This window comes from Coregonus clupeaformis, chromosome 12 (genome assembly GCF_020615455.1).
Source record: "Coregonus clupeaformis isolate EN_2021a chromosome 12, ASM2061545v1, whole genome shotgun sequence".
Classification (NCBI taxonomy): domain Eukaryota; kingdom Metazoa; phylum Chordata; class Actinopteri; order Salmoniformes; family Salmonidae; genus Coregonus; species Coregonus clupeaformis.
In genome coordinates this window covers 5,247,517-5,275,048 of record NC_059203.1, presented here as the reverse complement: position 1 = coordinate 5,275,048, position 27,532 = coordinate 5,247,517, and the positions used below count along the sequence as shown (strand labels likewise).

The 27,532-nt window shown below is 45.3% G+C and overlaps 1 protein-coding gene across 1 annotated transcript in view; it reads left to right on the top strand.

Moving 5' to 3' along the window:
* Positions 1–27,532, top strand: part of LOC121577534 (E3 ubiquitin-protein ligase TRIM63) — a 58,998-nt gene that overhangs the window by 19,799 nt on the left and 11,667 nt on the right. Inside the window, exons 2-4 of the mRNA XM_041891230.1 lie at positions 15,546–15,704; positions 18,116–18,286; positions 26,488–26,682. Coding sequence (XP_041747164.1) covers positions 15,546–15,704; positions 18,116–18,286; positions 26,488–26,682 — 525 coding nt within the window. The remainder of the gene's footprint in view (positions 1–15,545; positions 15,705–18,115; positions 18,287–26,487; positions 26,683–27,532) is intronic.

Below are 27,532 nucleotides of genomic sequence, written 5' to 3'. Positions count from 1 at the left end.
AAATGGGCTGCCACAGAATGGGATTGAGAAGTTGACTCGGTACTCTCCAGGACCTTCAGTTTGGCATTATATGCTGCTATGTCCGTTTCCAGTGCCATTTTTTCCATCCTAACATTCAGTTGAGCTTTCTCCAGTTCCAATGCATGCTTGTCTTGTAATGATGCTTGGCGAGCTAGTAGAGCTGCTCGTTCTGCCTCGGCTTTAAGGCGTTCAGAGGACACTGAGGAAGCAGTCTTAGAATACTTAGTTTTACTTGATATTTTTGACACATTGGAAATGCTGTCATGTGGTTCAATGAGCGTTTGTGGCTCAACTTCAGCCTTTTTCCATATTTCCACCTCTTTCAGGAAATGTTCATAAGTTCTCATTCTTGGTTGATAATAGTTAATGCTCTCCTGTTCCTGTTCCTCCTCTGTGACCAGCTCTAGCACAGATTCATGAGCCTTCTTAAAGTCATTGAGCACAGCATCAAATGCTTCAAGACTCTCATTCACAGTTGCAATGTTTCCTCCATCAACAAGAAGGACTTTTATTTCATTCATTTTGCGTGTACACACTCCAAGTTTGCCTCTCCGGGCTGCATAGAGTGAATTTAGATGCTCCTCTGCCCTCTCCAGTGGAGTCTTATTTGGGATTTCCTCCTCCATCATTCACTTTTAGTTCACTCAATTTACAATGACACGGTTGTTGGTTTGATTGTTAAACGTAATGCCCCTTTAGACCTCCTTTAATCTTTAAAAACACAGTCATCCATTTCAGCATATTGACCCATTTTGAATTGCACATGTGCAAGTTTGGCATTTTAGATGCGTTTTAAACATTTCATCCCGTTGAGGTTTTGTCCCTTTAATGAAGTTTTAACACGCAGTATCTTTAGATCCTTAAGTTGCATTCGTTGCGTTGATGGATTGCATTTCCACGTTAGGCCAAATATTAGATATATGATTAGGCTACATTGTGCATAGGATCTGTGTTTCCCAAACTTAAACTTCTTAATTGTTTTCACAGCGCTGTATTTTGAATTCCATTCCCAAGTTTATCAAACATTCCAGTTATAAGCACATTTGCGCTTCCATAATATGCATGATCAAACGATCGCCTTGAACAGGGCAGCTCATTCATTCGCAGTGGTTACTCACGGCTGGCGAAATCTAGGAGTTCAAATCCTTCCAAGCGAGCTGTCCTTATGGTCCGAATGCAATTACAAATAGAACAAAATCCAGCGTGTGTCCGAACCGGAGATTTCCTTCCGGTAGTAATCCTTCACGGAGTTTTTTGACTTGAATGTAGACATACAGAAATACAGACAGACAGGTCATATTATATTATGTATTTGCATTTCAAGTAATCTCTGCTTTAAGTTGATTGGAGAATACCTTTTTGTTAGATAAGAAGAATAAACATTTTTTGTTGCACTATATCCCTGGATCTCATTGAATGTTTGGCCGTTTGGAAACGTTGAGTGTGGACTGTATGCGTCCGAAACAACCCCGCTTCAGGCTAGGGCAGTGGCTATGGTAAAGAGGAAAGGAAGCCACTACAAGGTGTGTTGCCATAAGGTGTGTTGCCATAAGGTGTGTTGCCATCAGGTGTGTTGCCATAAGGTGTGTTGCCATAAGGTGTGTTGCCATAATGTCTTGCCATAAGGTGTGTTGCCATCAGGTGTGTTGCCATAAGGTGTGTTGCCATAAGGTGTGTTGCCATTATGTGTTTTGCCATAATGTCTTGCCATAAGGTGTGTTGCCATAAGGTGTGTTGCCATAAGGTGTGTTGCCATAAGGTGTGTTGCCATAAGGTGTGTTGCCATAAGGTGTGTTGCCATTAGGTGTGTTGCCATAAGGTGTGTTGCCATTAGGTGTGTTGCCATCAGGTGTGTTGCCATAATGTCTTGCCATAAGGTGTGTTGCCATAAGGTGTGTTGCCATCAGGTGTGTTGCCATAAGGTGTGTTGCCATAAGGTGTGTTGCCATCAGGTGTGTTGCCATAAGGTGTGTTGCCATAAGGTGTGTTGCCATAAGGTGTGTTGCCATCAGGTGTGTTGCCATCAGGTGTGTTGCCATAAGGTGTGTTGCCATAAGGTGTGTTGCCATAAGGTGTGTTGCCATAAGGTGTGTTGCCATAAGATGTGTTGCCATTAGGTGTGTTGCCATAAGGTGTGTTGCCATAAGGTGTGTTGCCATAAGGTGTGTTGCCATAAGGTGTGTTGCCATTATGTGTGTTGCCATAAGGTGTGTTGCCATCAGGTGTGTTGCCATCAGGTGTGTTGCCATAAGGTGTGTTGCCATAAGGTGTGTTGCCATAAGGTGTGTTGCCATAAGGTGTGTTGCCATAAGGTGTGTTGCCATCAGGTGTGTTGCCATCAGGTGTGTTGCCATCAGGTGTGTTGCCATAAGGTGTGTTGCCATAAGGTGTGTTGCCATAAGGTGTGTTGCCATAAGATGTGTTGCCATTAGGTGTGTTGCCATAAGGTGTGTTGCCATCAGGTGTGTTGCCATAAGGTGTGTTGCCATAAGGTGTGTTGCCATAAGGTGTGTTGCCATAAGGTGTGTTGCCATAAGATGTGTTGCCATTAGGTGTGTTGCCATAAGGTGTGTTGCCATAAGGTGTGTTGCCATAAGGTGTGTTGCCATAAGGTGTGTTGCCATTATGTGTGTTGCCATAAGGTGTGTTGCCATCAGGTGTGTTGCCATAAGGTGTGTTGCCATAAGGTGTCTTGCACATCAGGTGTGTTGCCATAAGGTGTGTTGCCATAAGGTGTCTTACCATAAGGTGTGTTGCCATCAGGTGTGTTGCCATAAGGTGTGTTGCCATAAGGTGTGTTGCCATAATGTCTTGCCATAAGGTGTGTTGCCATAAGGTGTGTTGCCATCAGGTGTGTTGCCACATCAGGTGTGTTGCCATAAGGTGTGTTGCCACTAAGGTGTGTTGCCATCAGGTGTGTTGCCATAATGTGTGTTGCCATAAGGTGTGTTGCCATCAGGTGTGTTGCCATAAGGTGTGTTGCCATAAGGTGTGTTGCCATAAGGTGTGTTGCCATCAGGTGTGTTGCCATAAGGTGTGTTGCCATAAGGTGTGTTGCCATAAGGTGTGTTGCCATAATGTCTTGCCATAAGGTGTGTTGCCATCAGGTGTGTTGCCATCAGGTGTGTTGCCATCAGGTGTGTTGCCATAAGGTGTGTTGCCATAAGGTGTGTTGCCATCAGGTGTGTTGCCATAATGTGTGTTGCCATAAGGTGTGTTGCCATCAGGTGTGTTGCCATCAGGTGTGTTGCCATCAGGTGTGTTGCCATAAGGTGTGTTGCCATAAGGTGTGTTGCCATAAGGTGTGTTGCCATAAGGTGTGTTGCCATAAGGTGTGTTGCCATAAGGTGTGTTGCCATCAGGTGTGTTGCCATCAGGTGTGTTGCCATAATGTGTGTTGCCATAAGGTGTGTTGCCATAAGGTGTGTTGCCATAAGGTGTGTTGCCATCAGGTGTGTTGCCATAAGGTGTGTTGCCATAAGGTGTGTTGCCATAAGGTGTGTTGCCATAAGGTGTCTTGCCATCAGGTGTGTTGCCATCAGGTGTGTTGCCATAAGGTGTGTTGCCATAAGGTGTGTTGCCATAAGGTGTGTTGCCATAAGGTGTGTTGCCATAAGGTGTGTTGCCATCAGGTGTGTTGCCATTATGTGTGTTGCCATGAGGTGTGTTGCCATAAGGTGTGTTGCCATAATGTCTTGCCATAAGGTGTGTTGCCATCAGGTGTGTTGCCATAAGGTGTGTTGCCATCAGGTGTGTTGCCATAAGGTGTGTTGCCACTCAGGTGTGTTGCCATAAGGTGTGTTGCCATCAGGTGTGTTGCCATCAGGTGTGTTGCCATAATGTGTGTTGCCATCAGGTGTGTTGCCATAAGGTGTGTTGCCATAAGGTGTGTTGCCATCAGGTGTGTTGCCATAAGGTGTGTTGCCATAATGTCTTGCCATAAGGTGTGTTGCCATAAGGTGTGTTGCCATTAGGTGTGTTGCCATAATGTCTTGCCATAAGGTGTGTTGCCATTAGGTGTGTTGCCATAAGGTGTGTTGCCATTAGGTGTGTTGCCATCAGGTGTGTTGCCATAATGTCTTGCCATAAGGTGTGTTGCCATAAGGTGTGTTGCCATCAGGTGTGTTGCCATAAGGTGTGTTGCCATAAGGTGTGTTGCCATCAGGTGTGTTGCCATAAGGTGTGTTGCCATAAGGTGTGTTGCCATAAGGTGTGTTGCCATCAGGTGTGTTGCCATCAGGTGTGTTGCCATAAGGTGTGTTGCAATAAGGTGTGTTGCCATAAGGTGTGTTGCCATAAGGTGTGTTGCCATAAGATGTGTTGCCATTAGGTGTGTTGCCATAAGGTGTGTTGCCATAAGGTGTGTTGCCATAAGGTGTGTTGCCATAAGGTGTGTTGCCATAAGGTGTGTTGCCATTATGTGTGTTGCCATAAGGTGTGTTGCCATCAGGTGTGTTGCCATCAGGTGTGTTGCCATAAGGTGTGTTGCCATAAGGTGTGTTGCCATAAGGTGTGTTGCCATAAGGTGTGTTGCCATAAGGTGTGTTGCCATCAGGTGTGTTGCCATCAGGTGTGTTGCCATAAGGTGTGTTGCCATAAGGTGTGTTGCCATAAGGTGTGTTGCCATAAGGTGTGTTGCCATAAGATGTGTTGCCATTAGGTGTGTTGCCATAAGGTGTGTTGCCATCAGGTGTGTTGCCATAAGGTGTGTTGCCATAAGGTGTGTTGCCATAAGGTGTGTTGCCATAAGGTGTGTTGCCATAAGATGTGTTGCCATTAGGTGTGTTGCCATAAGGTGTGTTGCCATAAGGTGTGTTGCCATAAGGTGTGTTGCCATAAGGTGTGTTGCCATTATGTGTGTTGCCATAAGGTGTGTTGCCATCAGGTGTGTTGCCATAAGGTGTGTTGCCATAAGGTGTCTTGCCATCAGGTGTGTTGCCATAAGGTGTGTTGCCATAAGGTGTCTTGCCATAAGGTGTGTTGCCATCAGGTGTGTTGCCATAAGGTGTGTTGCCATAAGGTGTGTTGCCATAATGTCTTGCCATAAGGTGTGTTGCCATAAGGTGTGTTGCCATCAGGTGTGTTGCCATAAGGTGTGTTGCCATAAGGTGTGTTGCCATCAGGTGTGTTGCCATAATGTGTGTTGCCATAAGGTGTGTTGCCATCAGGTGTGTTGCCATCAGGTGTGTTGCCATAAGGTGTGTTGCCATAAGGTGTGTTGCCATAAGGTGTGTTGCCATAAGGTGTGTTGCCATAAGGTGTGTTGCCATAAGGTGTGTTGCCATAATGTCTTGCCATAAGGTGTGTTGCCATCAGGTGTGTTGCCATCAGGTGTGTTGCCATCAGGTGTGTTGCCATAAGGTGTGTTGCCATAAGGTGTGTTGCCATCAGGTGTGTTGCCATAATGTGTGTTGCCATAAGGTGTGTTGCCATCAGGTGTGTTGCCATCAGGTGTGTTGCCATCAGGTGTGTTGCCATAAGGTGTGTTGCCATAAGGTGTGTTGCCATAAGGTGTGTTGCCATAAGGTGTGTTGCCATAAGGTGTGTTGCCATAAGGTGTGTTGCCATCAGGTGTGTTGCCATCAGGTGTGTTGCCATAATGTGTGTTGCCATAAGGTGTGTTGCCATAAGGTGTGTTGCCATAAGGTGTGTTGCCATCAGGTGTGTTGCCATAAGGTGTGTTGCCATAAGGTGTGTTGCCATAAGGTGTGTTGCCATAAGGTGTCTTGCCATCAGGTGTGTTGCCATCAGGTGTGTTGCCATAAGGTGTGTTGCCATAAGGTGTGTTGCCATAAGGTGTGTTGCCATAAGGTGTGTTGCCATAAGGTGTGTTGCCATCAGGTGTGTTGCCATAAGGTGTGTTGCCATTATGTGTGTTGCCATGAGGTGTGTTGCCATAAGGTGTGTTGCCATAATGTCTTGCCATAAGGTGTGTTGCCATCAGGTGTGTTGCCATAAGGTGTGTTGCCATCAGGTGTGTTGCCATAAGGTGTGTTGCCATCAGGTGTGTTGCCATAAGGTGTGTTGCCATCAGGTGTGTTGCCATCAGGTGTGTTGCCATAATGTGTGTTGCCATCAGGTGTGTTGCCATAAGGTGTGTTGCCATAAGGTGTGTTGCCATCAGGTGTGTTGCCATAAGGTGTGTTGCCATAATGTCTTGCCATAAGGTGTGTTGCCATAAGGTGTGTTGCCATTAGGTGTGTTGCCATAATGTCTTGCCATAAGGTGTGTTGCCATTAGGTGTGTTGCCATAAGGTGTGTTGCCATTAGGTGTGTTGCCATAAGGTGTGTTGCCATAAGGTGTGTTGCCATAAGGTGTGTTGCCCTAAGGTGTGTTGCCATAAGGTGTGTTGCCATAAGGTGTGTTGCCATAAGGTGTGTTGCCATAAGGTGTGTTGCCATAAGGTGTGTTGCCATAAGGTGTGTTGCCATAGGTGTGTTGCCATAAGGTGTGTTGCCATAAGGTGTGTTGCCATAAGGTGTGTTGCCATAAGGTGTGTTGCCATAAGGTGTGTTGCCATAGTTGCCATCAGGTGTGTTGCCATAAGGTGTGTTGCCATCAGGTGTGTTGCCATAAGGTGTGTTGCCATAAGGTGTGTTGCCATAAGGTGTGTTGCCATAATGTCTTGCCATAAGGTGTGTTGCCATTAGGTGTGTTGCCATAAGGTGTGTTGCCATAAGGTGTGTTGCCATAATGTCTTGCCATAAGGTGTGTTGCCATTAGGTGTGTTGCCATAAGGTGTGTTGCCATAAGGTGTGTTGCCATAAGGTGTGTTGCCATAAGGTGTGTTGCCATAAGGTGTGTTGCCATTATGTGTGTTGCCATAATGTCTTGCCATAAGGTGTGTTGCCATAAGGTGTGTTGCCATAAGGTGTGTTGCCATAAGGTGTGTTGCCATAAGGTGTGTTGCCATAAGGTGTGTTGCCATAAGGTGTGTTGCCATTAGGTGTGTTGCCATAAGGTGTGTTGCCATTAGGTGTGTTGCCATCAGGTGTGTTGCCATAATGTCTTGCCATAAGGTGTGTTGCCATAAGGTGTGTTGCCATCAGGTGTGTTGCCATAAGGTGTGTTGCCATAAGGTGTGTTGCCATCAGGTGTGTTGCCATAAGGTGTGTTGCCATAAGGTGTGTTGCCATAAGGTGTGTTGCCATCAGGTGTGTTGCCATCAGGTGTGTTGCCATAAGGTGTGTTGCCATAAGGTGTGTTGCCATAAGGTGTGTTGCCATAAGGTGTGTTGCCATTAGGTGTGTTGCCATAAGGTGTGTTGCCATAAGGTGTGTTGCCATAAGGTGTGTTGCCATAAGGTGTGTTGCCATAAGGTGTGTTGCCATAAGGTGTGTTGCCATTATGTGTGTTGCCATAAGGTGTGTTGCCATCAGGTGTGTTGCCATAAGGTGTGTTGCCATAAGGTGTCTTGCCATCAGGTGTGTTGCCATAAGGTGTCTTGCCATAAGGTGTCTTGCCATAAGGTGTGTTGCCATAAGGTGTGTTGCCATAAGGTGTGTTGCCATAAGGTGTGTTGCCATAAGGTGTGTTGCCATAATGTCTTGCCATAAGGTGTGTTGCCATCAGGTGTGTTGCCATCAGGTGTGTTGCCATCAGGTGTGTTGCCATAAGGTGTGTTGCCATAAGGTGTGTTGCCATCAGGTGTGTTGCCATAATGTGTGTTGCCATAAGGTGTGTTGCCATCAGGTGTGTTGCCATCAGGTGTGTTGCCATCAGGTGTGTTGCCATCAGGTGTGTTGCCATAAGGTGTGTTGCCATAAGGTGTGTTGCCATAAGGTGTGTTGCCATAAGGTGTGTTGCCATAAGGTGTGTTGCCATAAGGTGTGTTGCCATCAGGTGTGTTGCCATCAGGTGTGTTGCCATAATGTGTGTTGCCATAAGGTGTGTTGCCATAAGGTGTGTTGCCATAAGGTGTGTTGCCATCAGGTGTGTTGCCATAAGGTGTGTTGCCATAAGGTGTGTTGCCATAAGGTGTGTTGCCATAAGGTGTCTTGCCATCAGGTGTGTTGCCATCAGGTGTGTTGCCATAAGGTGTGTTGCCATAAGGTGTGTTGCCATAAGGTGTGTTGCCATAAGGTGTGTTGCCATAAGGTGTGTTGCCATCAGGTGTGTTGCCATAAGGTGTGTTGCCATTATGTGTGTTGCCATGAGGTGTGTTGCCATAAGGTGTGTTGCCATAATGTCTTGCCATAAGGTGTGTTGCCATCAGGTGTGTTGCCATAAGGTGTGTTGCCATCAGGTGTGTTGCCATAAGGTGTGTTGCCATCAGGTGTGTTGCCATAAGGTGTGTTGCCATCAGGTGTGTTGCCATCAGGTGTGTTGCCATAATGTGTGTTGCCATCAGGTGTGTTGCCATAAGGTGTGTTGCCATAAGGTGTGTTGCCATCAGGTGTGTTGCCATAAGGTGTGTTGCCATAATGTCTTGCCATAAGGTGTGTTGCCATAAGGTGTGTTGCCATTAGGTGTGTTGCCATAATGTCTTGCCATAAGGTGTGTTGCCATTAGGTGTGTTGCCATAAGGTGTGTTGCCATTAGGTGTGTTGCCATAAGGTGTGTTGCCATAAGGTGTGTTGCCATAAGGTGTGTTGCCCTAAGGTGTGTTGCCATAAGGTGTGTTGCCATAAGGTGTGTTGCCATAAGGTGTGTTGCCATAAGGTGTGTTGCCATAAGGTGTGTTGCCATAAGGTGTGTTGCCATAGGTGTGTTGCCATAAGGTGTGTTGCCATAAGGTGTGTTGCCATAAGGTGTGTTGCCATAAGGTGTGTTGCCATAAGGTGTGTTGCCATAGTTGCCATCAGGTGTGTTGCCATAAGGTGTGTTGCCATCAGGTGTGTTGCCATAAGGTGTGTTGCCATAAGGTGTGTTGCCATAAGGTGTGTTGCCATAATGTCTTGCCATAAGGTGTGTTGCCATTAGGTGTGTTGCCATAAGGTGTGTTGCCATAAGGTGTGTTGCCATAAGGTGTGTTGCCATAAGGTGTGTTGCCATAATGTCTTGCCATAAGGTGTGTTGCCATTAGGTGTGTTGCCATAAGGTGTGTTGCCATAAGGTGTGTTGCCATAAGGTGTGTTGCCATAAGGTGTGTTGCCATAGGTGTGTTGCCATTATGTGTGTTGCCATAATGTCTTGCCATAAGGTGTGTTGCCATAAGGTGTGTTGCCATAAGGTGTGTTGCCATAAGGTGTGTTGCCATAAGGTGTGTTGCCATAAGGTGTGTTGCCATAAGGTGTGTTGCCATTAGGTGTGTTGCCATAAGGTGTGTTGCCATTAGGTGTGTTGCCATCAGGTGTGTTGCCATAATGTCTTGCCATAAGGTGTGTTGCCATAAGGTGTGTTGCCATCAGGTGTGTTGCCATAAGGTGTGTTGCCATAAGGTGTGTTGCCATCAGGTGTGTTGCCATAAGGTGTGTTGCCATAAGGTGTGTTGCCATAAGGTGTGTTGCCATCAGGTGTGTTGCCATCAGGTGTGTTGCCATAAGGTGTGTTGCCATAAGGTGTGTTGCCATAAGGTGTGTTGCCATAAGGTGTGTTGCCATTAGGTGTGTTGCCATAAGGTGTGTTGCCATAAGGTGTGTTGCCATAAGGTGTGTTGCCATAAGGTGTGTTGCCATAAGGTGTGTTGCCATAAGGTGTGTTGCCATTATGTGTGTTGCCATAAGGTGTGTTGCCATCAGGTGTGTTGCCATAAGGTGTGTTGCCATAAGGTGTCTTGCCATCAGGTGTGTTGCCATAAGGTGTCTTGCCATAAGGTGTCTTGCCATAAGGTGTGTTGCCATCAGGTGTGTTGCCATAAGGTGTGTTGCCATCAGGTGTGTTGCCATAAGGTGTGTTGCCATAATGTCTTGCCATAAGGTGTGTTGCCATAAGGTGTGTTGCCATCAGGTGTGTTGCCATCAGGTGTGTTGCCATAAGGTGTGTTGCCATAAGGTGTGTTGCCATCAGGTGTGTTGCCATAATGTGTGTTGCCATAAGGTGTGTTGCCATCAGGTGTGTTGCCATAAGGTGTGTTGCCATAAGGTGTGTTGCCATAAGGTGTGTTGCCATAAGGTGTGTTGCCATAAGGTGTGTTGCCATAAGGTGTGTTGCCATAATGTCTTGCCATAAGGTGTGTTGCCATCAGGTGTGTTGCCATCAGGTGTGTTGCCATCAGGTGTGTTGCCATAAGGTGTGTTGCCATAAGGTGTGTTGCCATCAGGTGTGTTGCCATAATGTGTGTTGCCATAAGGTGTGTTGCCATCAGGTGTGTTGCCATAAGGTGTGTTGCCATAAGGTGTGTTGCCATAAGGTGTGTTGCCATAAGGTGTGTTGCCATAAGGTGTGTTGCCATAAGGTGTGTTGCCATAAGGTGTGTTGCCATCAGGTGTGTTGCCATAATGTGTGTTGCCATAAGGTGTGTTGCCATAAGGTGTGTTGCCATAAGGTGTGTTGCCATCAGGTGTGTTGCCATAAGGTGTGTTGCCATAAGGTGTGTTGCCATAAGGTGTGTTGCCATAAGGTGTCTTGCCATCAGGTGTGTTGCCATCAGGTGTGTTGCCATAAGGTGTGTTGCCATAAGGTATGTTGCCACAAGGTGTGTTGCCATCAGGTGTGTTGCCATCAGGTGTGTTGCCATAAGGTGTGTTGCCATTATGTGTGTTGCCATGAGGTGTGTTGCCATAAGGTGTGTTGCCATAATGTCTTGCCATAAGGTGTGTTGCCATAAGGTGTGTTGCCATCAGGTGTGTTGCCATAAGGTGTGTTGCCATCAGGTGTGTTGCCATAAGGTGTGTTGCCATCAGGTGTGTTGCCATAAGGTGTGTTGCCATCAGGTGTGTTGCCATCAGGTGTGTTGCCATAATGTGTGTTGCCATAATGTGTGTTGCCATAAGGTGTGTTGCCATAAGGTGTGTTGCCATAAGGTGTGTTGCCATCAGGTGTGTTGCCATAAGGTGTGTTGCCATAATGTCTTGCCATAAGGTGTGTTGCCATAAGGTGTGTTGCCATTAGGTGTGTTGCCATAATGTCTTGCCATAAGGTGTGTTGCCATAAGGTGTGTTGCCATAATGTCTTGCCATAAGGTGTGTTGCCATTAGGTGTGTTGCCATAAGGTGTGTTGCCATAAGGTGTGTTGCCATAAGGTGTGTTGCCATAAGGTGTGTTGCCATAATGTCTTGCCATAAGGTGTGTTGCCATTAGGTGTGTTGCCATAAGGTGTGTTGCCATAAGGTGTGTTGCCATAAGGTGTGTTGCCATAAGGTGTGTTGCCATTATGTGTGTTGCCATAATGTCTTGCCATAAGGTGTGTTGCCATAAGGTGTGTTGCCATAAGGTGTGTTGCCATAAGGTGTGTTGCCATAAGGTGTGTTGCCATAAGGTGTGTTGCCATAAGGTGTGTTGCCATTAGGTGTGTTGCCATGAGGTGTGTTGCCATCAGGTGTGTTGCCATTAGGTGTGTTGCCATCAGGTGTGTTGCCATCAGGTGTGTTGCCATAATGTGTGTTGCCATCAGGTGTGTTGCCATAAGGTGTGTTGCCATAAGGTGTGTTGCCATCAGGTGTGTTGCCATAAGGTGTGTTGCCATAATGTCTTGCCATAAGGTGTGTTGCCATAAGGTGTGTTGCCATTAGGTGTGTTGCCATAATGTCTTGCCATAAGGTGTGTTGCCATTAGGTGTGTTGCCATAAGGTGTGTTGCCATTAGGTGTGTTGCCATAAGGTGTGTTGCCATAAGGTGTGTTGCCATAAGGTGTGTTGCCATAAGGTGTGTTGCCATAAGGTGTGTTGCCATAAGGTGTGTTGCCATAAGGTGTGTTGCCATAAGGTGTGTTGCCATCAGGTGTGTTGCTATAAGGTGTGTTGCCATAGTTGCCATCAGGTGTGTTGCCATAAGGTGTGTTGCCATCAGGTGTGTTGCCATAAGGTGTGTTGCCATAAGGTGTGTTGCCATAAGGTGTGTTGCCATAATGTCTTGCCATAAGGTGTGTTGCCATTAGGTGTGTTGCCATAAGGTGTGTTGCCATAAGGTGTGTTGCCATAAGGTGTGTTGCCATAAGGTGTGTTGCCATAATGTCTTGCCATAAGGTGTGTTGCCATTAGGTGTGTTGCCATAAGGTGTGTTGCCATAAGGTGTGTTGCCATAAGGTGTGTTGCCATAAGGTGTGTTGCCATAAGGTGTGTTGCCATTATGTGTGTTGCCATAATGTCTTGCCATAAGGTGTGTTGCCATAAGGTGTGTTGCCATAAGGTGTGTTGCCATAAGGTGTGTTGCCATAAGGTGTGTTGCCATAAGGTGTGTTGCCATTAGGTGTGTTGCCATAAGGTGTGTTGCCATTAGGTGTGTTGCCATCAGGTGTGTTGCCATAATGTCTTGCCATAAGGTGTGTTGCCATAAGGTGTGTTGCCATCAGGTGTGTTGCCATAAGGTGTGTTGCCATAAGGTGTGTTGCCATCAGGTGTGTTGCCATAAGGTGTGTTGCCATAAGGTGTGTTGCCATAAGGTGTGTTGCCATCAGGTGTGTTGCCATCAGGTGTGTTGCCATAAGGTGTGTTGCCATAATGTCTTGCCATAAGGTGTGTTGCCATAAGGTGTGTTGCCATTAGGTGTGTTGCCATAATGTCTTGCCATAAGGTGTGTTGCCATAAGGTGTGTTGCCATAATGTCTTGCCATAAGGTGTGTTGCCATTAGGTGTGTTGCCATAAAGTGTGTTGCCATAAGGTGTGTTGCCATAAGGTGTGTTGCCATAAGGTGTGTTGCCATAATGTCTTGCCATAAGGTGTGTTGCCATTAGGTGTGTTGCCATAAGGTGTGTTGCCATAAGGTGTGTTGCCATAAGGTGTGTTGCCATAAGGTGTGTTGCCATAAGGTGTGTTGCCATTATGTGTGTTGCCATAATGTCTTGCCATAAGGTGTGTTGCCATAAGGTGTGTTGCCATAAGGTGTGTTGCCATAAGGTGTGTTGCCATAAGGTGTGTTGCCATAAGGTGTGTTGCCATTAGGTGTGTTGCCATAAGGTGTGTTGCCATTAGGTGTGTTGCCATCAGGTGTGTTGCCATAATGTCTTGCCATAAGGTGTGTTGCCATAAGGTGTGTTGCCATCAGGTGTGTTGCCATAAGGTGTGTTGCCATAAGGTGTGTTGCCATCAGGTGTGTTGCCATAAGGTGTGTTGCCATAAGGTGTGTTGCCATAAGGTGTGTTGCCATCAGGTGTGTTGCCATCAGGTGTGTTGCCATAAGGTGTGTTGCCATAAGGTGTGTTGCCATAAGGTGTGTTGCCATAAGGTGTGTTGCCATAAGGTGTGTTGCCATAAGGTGTGTTGCCATAAGGTGTGTTGCCATAAGGTGTGTTGCCATAAGGTGTGTTGCCATAAGGTGTGTTGCCATTATGTGTGTTGCCATTATGTGTGTTGCCATCAGGTGTGTTGCCATCAGGTGTGTTGCCATAAGGTGTGTTGCCATAAGGTGTCTTGCCATCAGGTGTGTTGCCATAAGGTGTGTTGCCATAAGGTGTCTTGCCATAAGGTGTGTTGCCATCAGGTGTGTTGCCATAAGGTGTGTTGCCATAAGGTGTGTTGCCATCAGGTGTGTTGCCATAATGTCTTGCCATAAGGTGTGTTGCCATAAGGTGTGTTGCCATCAGGTGTGTTGCCATCAGGTGTGTTGCCATAAGGTGTGTTGCCATAAGGTGTGTTGCCATCAGGTGTGTTGCCATAATGTGTGTTGCCATAAGGTGTGTTGCCATCAGGTGTGTTGCCATAAGGTGTGTTGCCATAAGGTGTGTTGCCATAAGGTGTGTTGCCATAAGGTGTGTTGCCATAAGGTGTGTTGCCATAAGGTGTGTTGCCATAAGGTGTGTTGCCATCAGGTGTGTTGCCATAAGGTGTGTTGCCATAAGGTGTGTTGCCATAAGGTGTGTTGCCATAAGGTGTCTTGCCATCAGGTGTGTTGCCATCAGGTGTGTTGCCATCAGGTGTGTTGCCATAAGGTGTGTTGCCATAAGGTGTGTTGCCATAAGGTGTGTTGCCATAAGGTGTGTTGCCATAAGGTGTGTTGCCATAAGGTGTGTTGCCATAAGGTGTGTTGCCATTATGTGTGTTGCCATGAGGTGTGTTGCCATAAGGTGTGTTGCCATAATGTCTTGCCATAAGGTGTGTTGCCATAAGGTGTGTTGCCATCAGGTGTGTTGCCATCAGGTGTGTTGCCATCAGGTGTGTTGCCATAAGGTGTGTTGCCATCAGGTGTGTTGCCATCAGGTGTGTTGCCATCAGGTGTGTTGCCATAATGTGTGTTGCCATAAGGTGTGTTGCCATAAGGTGTGTTGCCATAAGGTGTGTTGCCATAAGGTGTGTTGCCATCAGGTGTGTTGCCATAAGGTGTGTTGCCATAATGTCTTGCCATAAGGTGTGTTGCCATAAGGTGTGTTGCCATTAGGTGTGTTGCCATAATGTCTTGCCATAAGGTGTGTTGCCATTAGGTGTGTTGCCATATGGTGTGTTGCCATTAGGTGTGTTGCCATAAGGTGTGTTGCCATAAGGTGTGTTGCCATAAGGTGTGTTGCCATAAGGTGTGTTGCCATAAGGTGTGTTGCCATAAGGTGTGTTGCCATAAGGTGTGTTGCCATTAGGTGTGTTGCCATTAGGTGTGTTGCCATAAGGTGTGTTGCCATAAGGTGTGTTGCCATAAGGTGTGTTGCCATAAGGTGTGTTGCCATCAGGTGTGTTGCTATAAGGTGTGTTGCCATAGTTGCCATCAGGTGTGTTGCCATAAGGTGTGTTGCCATCAGGTGTGTTGCCATAAGGTGTGTTGCCATAAGGTGTGTTGCCATAAGGTGTGTTGCCATAATGTCTTGCCATAAGGTGTGTTGCCATTAGGTGTGTTGCCATAAGGTGTGTTGCCATAAGGTGTGTTGCCATAAGGTGTGTTGCCATAAGGTGTGTTGCCATAAGGTGTGTTGCCATAATGTCTTGCCATAAGGTGTGTTGCCATTAGGTGTGTTGCCATAAGGTGTGTTGCCATAAGGTGTGTTGCCATAAGGTGTGTTGCCATAAGGTGTGTTGCCATAAGGTGTGTTGCCATTATGTGTGTTGCCATAATGTCTTGCCATAAGGTGTGTTGCCATAAGGTGTGTTGCCATAAGGTGTGTTGCCATAAGGTGTGTTGCCATAAGGTGTGTTGCCATAAGGTGTGTTGCCATAAGGTGTGTTGCCATAAGGTGTGTTGCCATTAGGTGTGTTGCCATCAGGTGTGTTGCCATAAGGTGTGTTGCCATAAGGTGTGTTGCCATAATGTGTGTTGCCATTAGGTGTGTTGCCATAAGGTGTGTTGCCATAAGGTGTGTTGCCATTAGGTGTGTTGCCATAAGGTGTGTTGCCATAAGGTGTGTTGCCATAATGCCTCTTGTTGCCGACTCCAGTGTCCTCTGTAGACACACCCCCTTTCCTTGGGCATACTGTATCTGACAGCCTATACATTTTGCCAAATCAAATCACTGTGTTGTAAGATATAATTCAACAACATGCACTTCTAACCTGTCTACTGTAGGTGAACATCTTACCTGACAAGGGACTCAACGGGTTGAAGAGGAACATGTTTGTTGAGAACGTCGTGGCAATACTGAAAGAAAGGACAGAGAGTAACGAGGCTAAGAAGCAAGCTCTGAAGGACTTCATGTGCCCTGATCATCATGAAATCATGAATCTGGTACGTTGAGTGTTCATCACATTCATCCAAACTTGCACTCATGACACATATCGTAAGTGTAGGGGTGTTAACCCCGGTGTCCTGGCTAAGTTCCCAATCTGGCCCTTATACCATCATGGTCACCTAATCATCCCCAGCTTCCAATTGGCTCATTCATCCCCCCTCCTCTCCCCTGTAACTATTCCCCAGGTTGTTGCTGTAAATGAGAATGTGTTCTCAGTCAACTTACCTGGTAAAATAATATACCAATTCCCTACACAATGCACTACTTTTGACCTGGGTGTGACCTGGGTGTCATTTGGGACAAACCATATGTTCTATTGTATGAGAACACAACACTCTGATCAAGATCATATATGATTTTTAAGTAATTAAAACTGCAGATTTTGCAGGTTTTCCTACTTACAAAGCATGTAGAGGTCTGTAATTTTTATCATAGGTACACTTCAACTGTGAGAGACGGAATCTAAAACAAAAATCCAGAAAATCACATTGTATGAATTTTAAGTAATTAAAAAATATATTTTATATTTGAGATCCTTCAAATAGCCAACCCTTGCCTTGATGACAGCTTTGCACACTATTGACACCTCTATATATAACACTACCTCTATATAAAACACTACCTCTATATATAACACTACCTCTATATAAAACACTACCTCTATATAAAACACTACCTCTATATAAAACACTACCTCTATATACAGTGAGGGGAAAAAGTATTTGATCCCCTGCTGATTTTGTATGTTTGCCTACTGACAAAGACATGATCAGTCTATAATTGTAATGGTAGGTTTATTTGAACAGTGAGAGACAGAATAACAAAAAAAATAATCCAGAAAAACGCATGTCAAAAATGTTATATATTGATTTGCATTTTAATGAGGGAAATAAGTATTTAACCCCCTCTCAATCAGAAAGATTTCTGGCTCCCAGGTGTCTTTTATACAGGTAAAGAGCTGAGATTAGGAGCACACTCTTAAAGGGAGTGCTCCTAATCTCAGTTTGTTACCTGTATAAAAGACACCTGTCCACAGAAGCAATCAATCAATCAGATTCCAAACTCTCCACCATGGCCAAGACCAAAGAGCTCTCCAAGGATGTCAGGGACAAGATTGTAGACCTACACAAGGCTGGAATGGGCTACAAGACCATCGCCAAGCAGCTTGGTGAGAAGGTGACAACAGTTGGTGCGATTATTCGCAAATGGAAGAAACACAAAAGAACTGTCAATCTCCCTCAGCCTGGGGCTCCATGCAAGATCTTACCTCGTGGAGTTGCAATGATCATGAGAACGGTGAGGAATCAGCCCAGAACTACACGGGAGGATCTTGTCAATGATCTCAAGGCAGCTGGGACCATAGTCACCAAGAAAACAATTGGTAACACACTACGCCGTGAAGGACTGAAATCCTGCAGCGCCCGCAAGGTCCCCCTGCTCAAGAAAGCACATATACAGGCCCGTCTGAAGTTTGCCAATGAACATCTGAATGATTCAGAGGAGAACTGGGGGAAAGTGTTGTGGTCAGATGAGACCAAAATGGAGCTCTTTGGCATCAACTTAATTCGCCGTGTTTGGAGGAGGAGGAATGCTGCCTATGACCCCAAGAACACCATCCCCACTGTCGAACGTGGAGGTGGAAACATTATGCTTTGGGGGTGTTTTTCTGCTAAGGGGACAGGACAAGTTCACCGCATCAAAGGGACGATGGACGGGGCCATGTACCGTCAAATCTTGGGTGAGAACCTCCTTCCCTCAGCCAGGGCATTGAAAATGGGTCGTGGATGGGTATTCCAGCATGACAATGACCCAAAACACATGGTCAAGGGAACAAAGGAGTGGCTCAAGAAGAAGCACATTAAGGTCCTGGAGTGGCCTAGCCAGTCTCCAGACCTTAATCCCATAGAAAATCTGTGGAGGGAGCTGAAGGTTCGAGTTGCCAAACGTCAGCCTCGAAACCTTAATGACTTGGAGAAGATCTGCAAAGAGGAGTGGGACAAAATCCCTCCTCAGATGTGTGCAAACCTGGTGGCCAACTACAAGAAACGTCTGACCTCTGTGATTGCCAACAAGGGTTTTGCCACCAAGTACTAAGTCATGTTTTGCAGAGGGGTCAAATACTTATTTCCCTCATTAAAATGCAAATCAATTTATAAAATTTTTGACATGCGTTTTTCTGGATTTTTTTGTTGTTATTCTGTCTCTCACTGTTCAAATAAACCTACCATTAAAATTGTCTTTGTCAGTGGGCAAACATACAAAATCAGCAGGGGATCAAATACTTTTTTCCCTCACTGTAAAACACTACCTCTATATAAAACACTCCTAACTGTAAGTCACTCCGGATGAGAGCCACTGATAAGTGGTGTAATGTAAGTGTAAACTTTTGTTGTCTGGTTGTTTCCAGGTGTGTCTGCAGGATAACACGTTGATCTGTGCAGGATGTAAGCTGTTTGGCCACCACAGCACCCATGCAGTGTCCAAGCTATCTGATGTGTACCAGCAGAGAAAGGATGGCTTCACCAAACAGATGAAGAGTCTGCTGGACAAACATGAAGCAAACAAAGAATGCATTGAGGTAGGTCTACCTAATAGCGAATTAATGTCAGATGTGTTTTAAGTATTCAGTTAGGTCACATGGAGGGGGTAAAGACCAAGACTATAGTTGGGAGAAACGTACACTACCAGTCAAAGGTTTGGACACATCTACTCATTCAAGGGTTTTTCTGTATTTTTACTATTTTCTACATGGTAGAATAATAGTGAAGACATCAAACATATGAAATAACACATATGGAATCATGTAGTAACCAAAAAAGTGTTAAACAAATCAAAAAATATTTGTATATTTGAGATTCTTCAAAGTAGCCACCCTTTGCCTTGATGACAGCTTTGCACTCTTGGCATTCTCTCAACCAGCTTCATGAGGAACGGTTTTCCAACAGTCTTGAAGGAGTTCCCACATATGCTGAGCACTTGTTGGCTGCTATTCCTTCACTCTGCGGTCCAACTCATCCCAAACCATCTCAATTGGGTTGAGGTTGGGGGATTGTGGAGGCCAGGTCATCTGATGCAGCACTCCATCACTCTCCTTGGTCAAATAGCCCTTACACAGCATGGAGGTGTGTTTTGGGTCATTGTCCTGTTGAAAAACAAATGATAGTCCCACTAAGCGCAAACCAGATGGGATGGCATATCGCTGCAGAATGCTGGGGTAGCCATGCTGGTTAAGTGTGCCTTGAATTCTAAATAAATCACCAACAGTGTCACCAGCAAAGCACCTCCACACCATCACACCTCCTCCCCCATGCTTCACGGTGGGAACCGCACATGCAGAGATCATCCATTCACCTACTCTCCGTCTCAAAAGACACCGCGGTTGGAACCAAAAATCTCAAATTTGGACTCATCAGACCAAAGGACAGATTTCCACCGGTCTAATGTCCATTGCTCGTGATTCTTGGCACAAGCAAGCCTCTTCTTCTTATTGGTGTCCTTTAGTAGTGGTTTCTTTGCAGCAATTCGACCATGAAGGCCTGATTCACGCAGTCTCCTCTGAACAGTCTGCCACGCTGATCTTCAACAATGGGGCCCCTCAGGGGTGCATGCTTAGTCCCCTCCTGTACTCCCTGTTCAACCACAACTGCATGGTCAAACACGACTCCAACACCATCATTAAGTTTGCTGACGACACAACAGTGGTAGGCCTGATCACCGACAACGATGAGACAGCCTATAGGGAGGAGGTCAGAGACCTGGCAGTGTGGTGCCAGGACAACAACCTCTCCCTTAATGTGAGCAAGACAAAGGAGCTCATCGTGGACTACAGGAAAAGGCGGGCCGAACATGCCCCCATTAACATCGACGGGGCTGTAGTGGAGAGGGTCGAGAGTTTCAAATTCCTTGGTGTCCACATCACCAACAAACTATCATGGTCCAAACACACCAAGACAGTCGTGAAGAGGGCACGACTACATATTTTCCCCCTCAGGAGATTGAAAAGATTTGGCATGGGTCCCCAGATCCTCAAAACGTTCTACAGCTGCACCATCGAGAGCATCCTGACCGGTTGCATCACCACCGTAAGGCGTTACAGAGGGTAGTGCATACGGCCCAGTACATCACCAAGGCCAAGCTTCCTGCCAAACAGGACCTATATACTCCCCAAGTGGATCGGAAGAAGCGAAGGTTGAGTCATGCGTCCTTCGAAACATGACCCGCCAAACCGGGCATCTTAACACCTGCTCGCTTAACCCGGAAGCCAGCCGCACCAATGTGTCAGAGGAAACACAGTTCAACTGACGACCGAAGTCAGCCTGCAGGCACCCAGCCCGCCACAAGGAGTCTGTGGGGTGCGATAAGCCAAGTAAAGCCCTCCCGGCCAAACCCTCCCCTAACCTGGACGACGCTGGGCCAATTGTGCGCCGCCCTATGGGACTCCCAGTCACGGCCGGTTGTGACACAGCCTGGGATCGAACCCCAGGCTGTAGTGACGCAGTGCCTTACACTGCTGAGCCACTCGGGAGGCCCCTATGGTGAAGCTATTAATTACTCTTTGGATGGTGTATCAATACACCCAGTCACTACAAAGCTACAGGCGTCCTTCCTAACTCAGTTGCCGGAGAAGAAGGAAACCGCTCAGGGATTTCACCATGAGGCCAATGGAACTTTAGAACAGTTACAGAGTTTAATGGCTGTGATAGGAGAAAACTGAGGATGGAGCAACAACATTGTAGTTACTCCACAATAGTCCATAGCCTAATGATCAGCCATTGATACATTTTAGTGAAGCAATGGGTGGTTATGTTGACACTCCATTTTAATTTGAGTGCTTTATCTAAATCTTACTGATAAGGGTCAACTGTCTTTTAGGGTTGCCTATAGCACGTGGTTCAGCCCTAGATTCACTTTAGCAGGCCGCTAATATATAGGCTAATATATAGGCTAATGTATAGGCTAATATATACCCTAATATATAGGCTAATGTATAGGCTAATGTATAGGCTAATGTATAGGCTAATGTATAGGCTAATATATAGGCTAATGTATAGGCTAATATATAGGCTAATGTATAGGCTAATGTATAGGCTAATATATAGGCTAATGTATAGGCTAATGTATAGGCTAATGTATAGGCTAATATATAGGCTAATGTATAGGCTAATGTATAGGCTAATGTATAGGCTAATGTATAGGCTAATGTATAGGCTAATATATAGGCTAATGTATAGGCTAATATATAGGCTAATGTATAGGCTAATATATAGGCTAATATATAGGCTAATGTCACTGGTAACTCCTCTGTTCTATCTCTTCCCCCTCTCTCTAGCTTCACACATCTCCACTGGTAACTCCACTGTTCTATCTCTTCCCCTCTGTCTAGCTTCACACATCTCCTCTGGTAACTCCACTGTTCTATCTCTTCCCCCTCTCTCTAGCTTCACACATCTCCACTGGTAACTCCTCTGTTCTATCTCTTCCTCCTCTCTCTAGCTCTTGAACGAGTAGCCTATATATAGACAATGAATAGCAATATACACTAACACAAATTTAAACGCAACATGTAACAATTTAAACTATTTTACTGAGTTAAAGTTCATATAAGGAAATAAGTCAATTGAAATAAATTCATTAGGCCCTAATCTATGGATTTCACATGACTTGGAAAACAGATATCCATCTGTTGTTCACAGATACTTTTTTTTTTTTAAGGTAGGGGTGTGGATCAGAAAACCAGTCAGTATCTGGTGTGACCACGATTTGCCTCATTCAGCGTGACACATCTCCTTCGCATAGAGTTGATCAGGCTGTTGATTGTGGCCTGTGGAACGTTGTCCCACTCCTCTTCAATGGCTGTGCGAAGTTGCTGGATATTGGCAGGAAACTGGAACATGCTGTCATACACGTCAATCCAGAGCATCCCAAACATGCTCAATGGGTGACATGTCTGGTGAGTATGCAGGCCATGGAAGAACTGGGACATTTTCAGCTTCCAGGAATTGTGTACAGATCCTTGCGACATGGGGCCGTGCATTATCATGCTGAAAGATGAGGTGATGGCGGCGGATGAATGGCACGACAATGGGCCTCAGGATCTCGTCACGGTATCTCTGTTCATTCAAATTGCCATCGATAAAATGCAATTGTGTTTGTTGTCCGTAGCTTATGCCTGCCCATACCATAACCCCACCGCCACCATGGGGCACTCTGTTTACAACGTTGACATCAGCAAACCGCTCGCCCACACGACGCAATACACGCTGTCTGCCATCTGCCCAATGCAGTTGAAACCGGAATTCATCCCTGAAGAGCACACTTCTCCAGCGTGCCAGTGGCCATCGAAGGTGAGCATTTGCCAACTGAAGTCGGTTACGACGCCAAACTGCAGTCAGGTCAAGACCCTGGTGAGGACGACGAGCACGCAGATGACGGTTTATGACAGTTTGTGCAAACCCACAGTTTCATCAGCTGTTCGGGTGGCTGGTCTCAGACGATCCCGCAGGTGAAGAAGCCGGATGTGGAGGTCCTGGGCTTGCGTGGTTACACGTGGTCTGCGATTGTGAGGCCGGTTGTACTGCCACATTTTCCAAAACAACATTGGAGGCGGCTTATGGTAGAGAAATTAACATTCAATTATCTGGCAACAGCTCTAGTGGACATTCCTGCAGTCACCATGCCAATTGCACGCTCCCTCAAAACTTGAGATATCTGTGGCATTGTGTTGTGACAAAACGGCACATTTTAGCGTGGCATTTCATTGTTCCTAGCACAAGGTGCACCTGTGTAATGAGCATGTCAGGTGGATGGATTATCTTGGCAAAGGAGAGATGCTCACTAACAGGGATGTAAACAAATTTGTACACAAAATTTGCCAGAAATAAGCTTTTTTGTGTGTATGGAAAATGTCTGGGATCTTTTATTTCAGCTCATGTTGCGTTATATTTCTGTTCAGAATAGTTAATCTTATTTATTTTTTTTACAAAAAAACGAATAGGCCTATTGGAGGAGAGAAGCATTGATGGATCCTCTTGCTGATTGGATATAAAATAGACTACAGCATTGAACTGGCGGGGAAGTTTGAATGACCAGAACGATGTGTAGCTCTGGTGTGATGTGATCACATTGGCTAAATTGATACTTTGCTGCACTGAATCATTGCAAACATAAAAAACAGGCAGAGATAAATTAATTTAGTCATTAATTCACACAACGAACCCACAGACCTGTCAGTGGAAGATCCCAGATAACAATTTATTTTGGTCAACAGCTTATTTTCGCATGTGAAAAGACTTAAAAAATCTAACCTGTTCCGAATAAATAATTGACAAGTCGTCCAGGTCCTGAGGCAGCAAAGCATCCCCAAACCATCACACCACCACCACCATGCTTGACCTTTGGTATGATGTTCTTACTGTGGAATGCAGTGTTTGGTTTTCACCAGGCATAATGGGACCCATCTCGTCCAAAAAGTTGACTCAAGTTTGCCAAAAAGCACCTGGATGATCATCAAGACTCTTGGAAGAACGTTCCATGAACAGATGATTCAAAAGTATAACTTTTTGGACGACATGGTTCCAGTAATGCCTGGCGAAAACCAAACTCTGCATTCCACAGTAAGAACATCATACCAAAGGAATCCACTCATTTGAAGGGTGTAGTGTAACACACCTACTCATTACTGGGTTTTTCTTTATTTTTACTATTTTCTACATTGTAGAATAATAGTGAAGACATCAAAACTATGAAATAACACATATGGAATCATGTAGTAACCAAAAAAGTGTTAAACAAATCAAAATATATTTTATAGTTTAGATTCTTGGTGTGTCCAAACTTTTGGCTGGTACTTTATGTTAAATGTACAGTTGAAGTCGGAGGTTTACATACACCTTAGCCAAATACATTTAAACTCAGTTAATCACAATTCCTGACATTTAATCCTAGTAAAAATTCCCTGTCTTAGGTCAGTTAGGATCACCACTTTATTTTAAGAATGTGAAATGTCAGAATAATAGTAGAGAGAATGATTTATTTCAGCTTTTATTTCTTTCATCACATTCCCAGTGGGGTCAGAAGTTTCCATACACTCAACTAGTATTTGGTAGCATTGCCTTTAAATTGTTTAACTTGGGTCAAACGTTTCGGGTAGCCTTCCACAAGCTTCCCACAATAAGTTGGGTGAATTTTGGCCCATTCCTCCTGACAGAGCTGGTGTAACTGAGTCAGGTTTGTAGGCCTCCTTGCTCGCACACGCTTTTTCAGTTCTGCCCACACATTTTCTATAGAATTGAGGTCAGGGCTTTGTGATGGCCACAACAATACCTTGACTTTGTTGTCCTTAAGCCATTTTGCCACAACTTTGGAAGTATGCTTGGGGTCATTGTCCACTTGGAAGACCCATTTGCGACCAAGCTTTAACTTCCTGACTGATGTCTTGAGATGTTGCTTCAATATATCCACATAATTTTCCTTCCTCATGATGCCATCTATTTTGTGAAGTGCACCAGTCCCTCCTGCAGCAAAGCACCCCCACAGCATGATGCTGCCATCCCCGTGCTTCACGGTTTGGGATGGTGTTCTTCGGCTTGCAAGCACCCCCTTTTTCCTCCAAACATAACAATGGTCATTATGGCCAAACAGTTCTATTTTTGTTTCATTAGACCAGAGGACATTTCTCCAAAAAGTACGATCTTTGTCCCCATGTGCAGTTGCAAACCGTAGTCTGGCTTTTTTATGGTGGTTTTGGAGCAGTGGCTTCTTCCTTGCTGAGCGGCCTTTCAGGTTATGTTGATATAGGAGTCGTTTTACTGTGGATATAGATACTTTTGCACCTGTTTCCTCCAGCATCTTCACAAGGTCCTTTGCTGTTGTTCTGGGATTGATTTGCACTTTTCGCACCAAAGTACGTTAATCTCTAGGAGACAGAACGCGTCTCCTTCCTGAGCGGTATGACGGCTGCGTGGTCCCATGGTGTTTATACTTGCATACTATTGTTTGTACAGATGAACGTGGTAACTTCAGGCATTTGGAAATTGCTCCCAAGGATGAACCAGACTTGTGGAGGTCTACAATTTTTTTGCTGAGGACTTGGCTGATTTCTTTTGATTTTCCCATGATGTCAAGCAAAGAGGCACTTTGAAGGTAGGCCTTGAAATACATTCACAGGTACACCTCCAATTGACTCAAATGATGTAAATTAGCCTATCAGAAGCTTTTAAAGCCATGACATCATTTTCTGGAATTTTCCAAGCTGTTTAAAGGCACAGTCAACTTAGTGTATGTAAACTTCTGACCCACTGGTATTGTGATACAGTTAATTATAAGTGAAATAATCTGTCTGTAAACAATTGTTGGAAAATGACTTGTGTCATGAACAAAGTAAATGTCCTAACTGACTTGCCAAAACTATAGTTTGTTAACAAGAAATGTGTGGAGTGGTTGAAAAAACGAGTTTTAATGACTCCAACCTAAGAGGATGTAAACTTCCGACTTCAACTGTATAGGCCTATAGAGAGAATCAGCGAACAGGGTTGTGGGTTCGATTCCCACGGGGGGCCAGTATAAAAAAAATATATGTATGCACTCACTAACTGTAAGTCGCTCTGGATAAGAGCGTCTGCTAAATGACTAAAATGTAAGTGTACTCCTTGTATATAGTCTCATTACTACCTGGTACCCCTGCACATTGACTCAGTACTGCTACTCCTTGAATATAGCCTCATTATTGTTATTGTGTTACTATTTCCTTTTTATTTTAGCAAATTGTTCTTACTTTTTAACTCTGCGTTGTTGGTTAAGGGCTCGTCAGGAAGCATTTCACGGTAAAGTCTACACCTGTTGTATTCGACACACGTGACAAAATTTGATTTGATTTAATAGATGACTTCAAACAGAAATGATCACATCAAGGTCGTATTCACTAGAAACCAGGGGGGAAGAAAATGTACCAAAAAGGGGAGGGACTACCTGAACTCATCCAATAAGAAATTCATTTTTATTGCAAAACATTGTCCATTCCAAAACGTTTTGCTACGGGGTGCACTAATGAATACGACCCCAGTGTAAATCAGAGATGAGCTGACAGTCCTATCTCTGTGTTACTCTGTAGGGTATCGACCCAGTGTAAATCAGAGATGAGCTGACAGTCCTATCTCTGTGTTACTCTGTAGGGTATCGACCCAGTGTAAATCAGAGATGAGCTGACAGTCCTATCTCTGTGTTACTCTGTAGGGTATCGACCCAGTGTAAATCAGAGATGAGCTGACAGTCCTATCTCTGTGTTACTCTGTAGGGTCTCGACCCAGTGTAAATCAGAGATGAGCTGACAGTCCTATCTCTGTGTTACTCTGTAGGGTCTCGACCCAGTGTAAATCAGAGATGAGCTGACAGTCCTATCTCTGTGTTACTCTGTAGGGTCTCGACCCAGTGTAAATCAGAGATGAGCTGACAGTCCTATCTCTGTGTTACTCTGTAGGGTCTCGACCCGGTGTAAATCAGAGATGAGCTGACAGTCCTATCTCTGTGTTACTCTGTAGGGTCTCGACCCAGTGTAAATCAGAGATGAGCTGACAGTCCTATCTCTGTGTTACTCTGTAGGGTCTCGACCCAGTGTAAATCAGAGATGAGCTGACAGTCCTATCTCTGTGTTACTCTGTAGGGTCTCGACCCAGTGTAAATCAGAGATGAGCTGACAGTCCTATCTCTGTGTTACTCTGTAGGGTCTCGACCCAGTGTAAATCAGAGATGAGCTGACAGTCCTATCTCTGTGTTACTCTGTAGGGTCTGCTGGGCCAGAAGCAGGACCTCCTCTCCTCCTCTAAGGACATTGAGGCGTTCCTGAAGAAGCTGGGGGACAGTCTGATCTGGGAGATCCAGATGAAGGTGAGCCACATGGTCATGAAGGTCCACACGGAGTGCGCCATGAGGTGCCGGAGCCTCCAGGATGGCATGGACGAGCTCAGCGCTCCCCAGAAGGTGAGGATAACAATAACATAACAAGGACATTTGAGTTATATATGTTTGTACATAGAACCCACCACACATTATGTAATGATACATATGCTTGTACCTAAAACCCAAAGTGGACTTATGTTTTTAGAAATGTTTACAAATTAATACTATCTGTCTATCTATCTATCTATCTATGGCTATCTACACTCATGACCAAAAGTATGTGGATACCTGCCCGTCGAACATCTAATTCCAAAATCATGGTCATTAATATGGAGTTGGTCCCCCCTTTGCTGCTATAACAGCCTCCACTCTTCTGGGAAGGCTTTCCACTAGATGTTGGAACATTGCTGCAGGGACCTGCTTCCATTCAGCCACAAGAGCATTTGTGAGGTCGGGCACTGATGTTGGGCGATTAGGCCTGGCTCGCAGTCGGCGTTCAAATTCATCCTAAAGGCGTTTGATGGGGTTGAGGTCAGGGCTCTGTGCAGGCCAGTCAAGTTCTTCCACACCAATCTCGACAAACCATTTCTATGGACCTCCCTTTGTGCACGTGGGCATTGTCATGCTGAAACAGGAAAGGGCCTTTCCCAAACTGTTGCCACAAAGTTGGAAGCACAGAATCGGCTAGAATATCATTGTATGCTGTAGCGTTAAGATTTCCCTTCACTGGAACTAAAGGGCCTAGCCCGAACCATGAAAAACAGCCCCAGACCATTATACCTCCTCCACCAAACTTTACAGTTAGCACTATGCATTCAGGCAGGTAGCCTTCCCCCGGTATCTGCCAAACCCAGATTTGTCCATCGGACTGCCAGATGAAGCGTGATTCATCACTCCAGAGAACGCGTTTCCACTGCTCCAGAGTCCAATG